This window comes from Lithobates pipiens, unplaced genomic scaffold, assembly GCF_037356315.1.
Source record: "Lithobates pipiens isolate NorthernLeopardFrog02 unplaced genomic scaffold, aLitPip1_a1.2 Scaffold_8, whole genome shotgun sequence".
In the NCBI taxonomy this organism is placed as follows: Eukaryota; Metazoa; Chordata; class Amphibia; order Anura; family Ranidae; genus Lithobates; species Lithobates pipiens.
In genome coordinates this window covers 97691132-97696880 of record NW_027507903.1, presented here as the reverse complement: position 1 = coordinate 97696880, position 5749 = coordinate 97691132, and the positions used below count along the sequence as shown (strand labels likewise).

The window sequence follows — 5749 nt, the reverse complement described above, 5'->3', positions numbered from 1 at the left end:
GGTCCAGTGTTGCATGACTGAGTAATTGTCATTCAAAATGCGAGAGCACCGAAAGCTGAAAATTGGTCTGGTTATTAAGGGTGTTTAAGTGCCCAGTGGTCAAGTGGTTAAATCATAATGTGCAAAAAACATCTGCAATGTTTAAAAATAATAAAAAAAAAATCAGTGTAAATAAAATCCAAAGCAAAAATATTCTTTTTCTAATTTATTTATTTATTAATAATTTTTTTTTTTGTTTTAGCGCTGATCTCTTTCTTATGTTAATTCTAAAACATAGTAATAAAAATACATAAAAAAATACATACATACATTTTGCAGAACTGCATTAATTGCTGTTTTTATCTGCCTTCAATTCAGCTTTAAAATGACAGCTGTCCAGTGTAGGGAGGATAAGACAATCAGCCTGTTGTTCTATGTGTGTGATGATTCTGCAAACTCATTAATTTGTTACTCTTGCTATGTCATGACTTAAAGGAGAAGTACAATCAAAGCTCATTTAGCTCTACTTCTCCTGTGGATCACAGGGTTGCAGTTTGTCCTGCACTCCTGTGACCCATTTTCAGCAGACAACGGGCTGAAGCCTGCTGTCTGCTGAAGTCACAGAGCTGGTCCTGCTGTCTGCTGAAGTCACAGGCTGGTCCAGCTTCTCCTGCCCCCTGTACAGCCCAGCTCTCCAGTGAGCGTGGCTCTCTGCTCATGGAGTACTGAGATCTGATCGATCAGCAGTGTTTGATTGCTCGGTTCTCAGCCTTATAACCTCCGGGGGACAGATGCAGCATTGGACTGATGCTGCATCCACCTAGTAAGTATAATTTTTTTTAAAAACATTTTTCATACTTCTCTTTTAAGCTGTCCATACATTATACAATTCCTATGTTCAATTTCCTTTAGATCTATTTTAAACATGTAGTACAAGGGCAAGTGGCAGCTGGTGCTAAATATTTCTGAGGGGGGGGGGGGGGGGGGGTTCAAACTAATGCCAGCCTCAGGCAAAAAAAAAACCATTGGAATCTATGCGCTAGGATTAGGGGGGCGCCCTTTATGGATTGGCGGCCACTGACAAGGGCCAGCCTGAGTCCACACACGATCGGATTTTCCGACAACATAATCCGATCTGACTTTTTCCATTGGGATTTCCGACCGTGTGTACCGGGCATAAGTCTAATGTAAGTTATTACAATAGAAATACAAAGGATGCATCAAGGTAACAATCTTCCATCACTCATGACTTTGATATTCCCTGGGAGTAAGACACGGAACTGGTATAATAATTAACATCTATAGGGTATTTTAAGAATTTATTGCCATACAACATGTTTTTCAGGTTTGTTTTTTTTTATTTTATTTTTATGGACATATGACATGTTTAATTTCTTTGCAAAAATGTATATTCTGCATGTATTTTTATTGTAAGTACACAAATTGACAAAAAAGTAAATTGTCATATTAGTCTATTCTATGGTAACAGGTTTCAGTAGCCTATTTTTCTGTCATCTTTCTCCAGAGATTCAAATGTGTGTAAGTTTTGGTATGTTTGATGTTAGTAAGAGGCCTTTTTCTAAACATTTTCACCCAAGATTTACACATTTTCTAGTTGGATTCAATTGGACTGGTGAAAAAACAGAGTGAAAGTTGTGTGAGCGTTGTCTAAAAACATTATAATAAGACCCTTACGTGTTATGTATTTTCTCACACCATATTTTCAGTTCTGTGCCTCTAATTCACCGGCATTAAAGCGTTCTTATAAAAAGAACGTATCTAGAAAAGTAGACACAGCGGAGTATTCAGTACATAGTATACCATAAAGCTGAAGCGTCTCTCTTTTTATTCAAAACATTTCTTTTCAAAGGGCAGAATCATTTTAAAAATCTTTAATCAATTCCCCCACCAACACAGTCAGTGTTGATGGGGGAATCGCTCCCGCAATGCTGTTGTGTTCTGGTGGCAGGGAGCCTTCCTGGTTGGCAGAACACAATGATTACTATTAGCGGGTTGCAGAACACAATGCTTACTGCTAGCGGCTGGCAGAACACAATGATTAATGCTAGCAGCCGGCAGAACACAATGATTACTGGTAGTGGCCGGCAGAACACAATGCTTACTGGTAGCGGCTGGTAGAACACAATGATTACTGCTAGGGGCTTGCAGAACACAATGATTACTGCTAGTGGCTGGCAGAACACAATGTTTACTGCTAGCAGCTGGCCGAACACAATGCTTACTGCTAGCGGCTGGCAGAATACAATGATTACTGCTAGTGGCCGGCTGAACTGAATGCTTACTGGTAATGGCTGGTAGAACACAATGATTACTGGTAGTGGCTGGTAGAACACAATGCTTATTGCTAATGGCTAGTAGAACACAATAATTACTGCTAGCAGCTGGCAGAACAAAATGATTACTGCTAGCAGCTGTCAGAACACAATTCTTACTGCTAGCGGCCGGCAGAACCAAATGTTTACTGCTAGTGGCTGGCAGAACACAATGATTACTGCTAGCGGCTGGCAGAACACAATGTTTAGTGCTAGCGTCTGGCAGAACACAATGATTACTGCTAGCAGCTGGCAGAACACAATGATTACTGCTAGCAGATGGCAGAACACAATGCTTATTGCTAGCGGCTGGCAGAACACAATGTTTAGTGCTAGCGTCTGGCAGAACACAATAATTACTGCTAGCAGCTGGCAGAACACAATGATTACTGCTAGCAGCTGGCAGTACACAATGATCTCTGCTAGATGCTGGCAGAACACAATGCTTATTGCTAGTGGCAGTACATCCGACAGACTGGTTATAGTCAAGTCGATCATTGGACCCGGCTGCCCATAAATGGACTGGTCCCTGCTAAATCGGCCAAGATTCGATCCGTCTATGACCAGCCTAACTTTAGGCACATTAAAAATAACAATCTGTTGCTCTTTCTTGGGAATAGGTTAGCACATAATGATATTTGTCTTATTCTGGTATCATTGTGTGTCTGACTCAGACTCCTACAATCCTCCATTGATTTAAATAGAAAACACATTAAACACAAAACTGCAAAGATGAGTGATTAGAAATCAATATTACAAATGAACTCCACACAGTGCAATGCATCAGGGGTTATTTACTAAAGGCAAATACACTTTGCACTGCAAGTGCACTTGGAAGTGCAGTCGCTGTAAATCTAAGGGGTATAACGGAAATGAGGGGAAGCTCTGCTGATTTTATCATCCAATCACGTGCAAGCTAAAATGCTGTTTTTTATTTTCCTTTCATGTCCCCCTCGGATCTACAGCGACTTTACTTCCAAGTGCACTTGCAGTGCAAAGTGGATTTGCCTTTGGTAAATAACCCCCATAGTGTACATAGTTAATTATTTTTACAAAATAGCAGCATCCGTTATATCAGCTTCCTATAGAAGGACTTGAACCTTAAATGCTCCTCCAAACACTGAATGGCATGATCATCTACCTTTGGGTCAAATTTGTTGCCAAAGAAATGATGCTGCTGGAGCATCCAGTGCAGATCCCCAGTGCCATACACACATACATCTCTTTTGTGCTTCCCAGTGCATGCGGAATAAGGGGCTCCTTTCTTAATGTCCCCTTCATGGCCTCCCCATTTCACCAATCTTGCTAGTGCATTCAGGTCGGATGTGTCATATTTTCTGTGCTGGGGGACAGATCCAGGCATCGCTGGAACCCTATGAAGTGTAGCCCAGAGGAACTCATCAGGACTGTAAGTGTCCTTTGCCCAGTCCATAAATTCTCTTGCAAAGTCTGTTTTAAACAAAGATTTCACAAATTCTCTGGTGACCACTATATATGCATTGCCACTGAATATAGGCACATTTAAGGGTGGTGGATTTTTCCTAACATCAGTCCTCACAATGTAATCTGTAACATCAAAGTGGTATTCCCATCTCACTGTTTTATGTCCAGGTGGTTGTTCAGACTCCATACTGTTTTTCCCCTTCAATAATTTTAAGGCTGTGACTATTTCAGCATTGGTCTTCAACGGGAAATCTGCTCCGCAGGTATTGATAAGGTATTTCCATTCTACAGTACTATTCAGTAAGTCTTCCATGCAGTTCAGATCAGCCTGGACACGCGACCATGAAGCATATACTACCCTTTCCAACTTAGATGCAACAAACACATTGTCAAAGCAGGAAGCTATGGCTTGTACAGCCTGGTGAAAAGTGTCTGGAGATTTCCGATCTACATGCACACAGTAAATATTCTGGGGAGTATAAATTGATCTTAATAGTCTCTCAAACATTTCAATGTCCCCATGGATCACCATGGAGTAGGCAATGGGGTAATGCCTTTCTTCGTCGCTCAGACTAAACTGAACATACTTCTTCAATTTTTTCAATGTTGTGCAGTCTTTGGCTAGATTTATGTAGTCTGTATCATTGCTAATAACTTTTTTTTTTGTAATATCCAAATTGTCGATTAAAGTCTTTCTTACCTCATCCCAGTCACCTTCAATAATTTTAGAACAGTTCTTTCTACCATTGGCTGACAGGTTCAAGGCCATGTAGTATTGTCCCCTACATTGAGCAATATTCAGATCTCTAGTTTGGATGGCTTTATCCAGGTCACAGTCCAAGGAGGAATACTTTAAGACCATAGTGAAGACAAATAAAAAGCACACACAAGATAGACCTTGGCTTGAATACAGTTTCCTTAGTTTCTTCCTAAAATAGTTGTACATTGTGGTTGATGTTAATATTTCCTTCAGGCTCCGGTAAGCACATCACATCTTGCAGCACAAAAGACTAAGACTGAAGCAGCTTGTTCAGAGGCTTTTGATACATGTGTAATCTCGAGATAACTGTCCAATAAATAGGTAGGAGGCGTTGTGTCTATTGTAAAGAACCTGTACATCTGGCTTTTCAGGTTTCCAGCCTTATCTTATCTTATTTTACCAACTTTCAAACTCAGTGGCTGCTTTACATAGAAACATTGAAGCTGCATTCACACCTGAGCATTTTCAGTTCATAAAACGCTCGTAAAACATTAAAAAAAACGCCATAGAAACACCCAACAATCAAAATCCCATTCATGTCAATGGCACTTGTTCACATCTGAGTGTTTTGTCACCTAAAGCAAAATACCTGAAAAACACCTTAGCCCTGGTTCTCATTGGTGCAATTTGACATGCGAATTGACATGTCAAATCAGCGGGCAATTGTCGGTGTTCTGTCGAGAAGTGCCCCCCATCGAATCGCAGAGCCGCACTTCAGATGATTTGCCGATCAGCTGGAGTGACGTGACCAGGACGCAAGCGCACATCGTAGGAGGCATCTCTTGATGGGAGATACCATTTCATGGCCACAATTGAAACCTATACAAACAGCGTGGAGGGTACTATAGTTCTCACATCGTACCTTGCTGTTGCGGGGCAGCTTTACAGTGTGCTGATGGCCCGGTTTTGTCTGTGTTGCAGGGCGGATTTACTGTGTTGAACGGCTGGTTTTGCTTGTGTGAAAGTGCGGGTTGCAACACAAGACAAAACCACTACTTCAACAGCCACTAGCTGTCCCCCCAGCCAGCAGCAATGCACAATCTGAGTAACTATGGTCTCCCCCACTGTTTGTATAGGTTTAAATTGTACCTGTGAAATGGTATCTCGCATCGAGAGATACCTCCAACGATGTGCGCATGCACCCTGGTTACATCAGCCCAGCTGATCGTCAAATCAGCTGTTGTGCTGTTGCGTACGGCGCATGCGCAGTACATACCGAGCACTATTCGATGGG

General features: G+C 41.5%; 1 protein-coding gene across 1 annotated transcript; it reads right to left on the bottom strand.

Annotated features, from left to right (window-relative positions):
- Positions 1-1886: 1886 nt before the first annotated feature.
- LOC143963793 (beta-1,3-galactosyl-O-glycosyl-glycoprotein beta-1,6-N-acetylglucosaminyltransferase 3-like) lies at positions 1887-4784 on the bottom strand. The gene has a single exon (XM_077473525.1). It carries the CDS (start codon positions 4699-4701, stop codon positions 3382-3384), a length of 1320 nt encoding a protein of 439 aa, XP_077329651.1. The 5' UTR covers positions 4702-4784; the 3' UTR covers positions 1887-3381.
- Between the last annotated feature and the right edge of the window lie 965 nt (positions 4785-5749).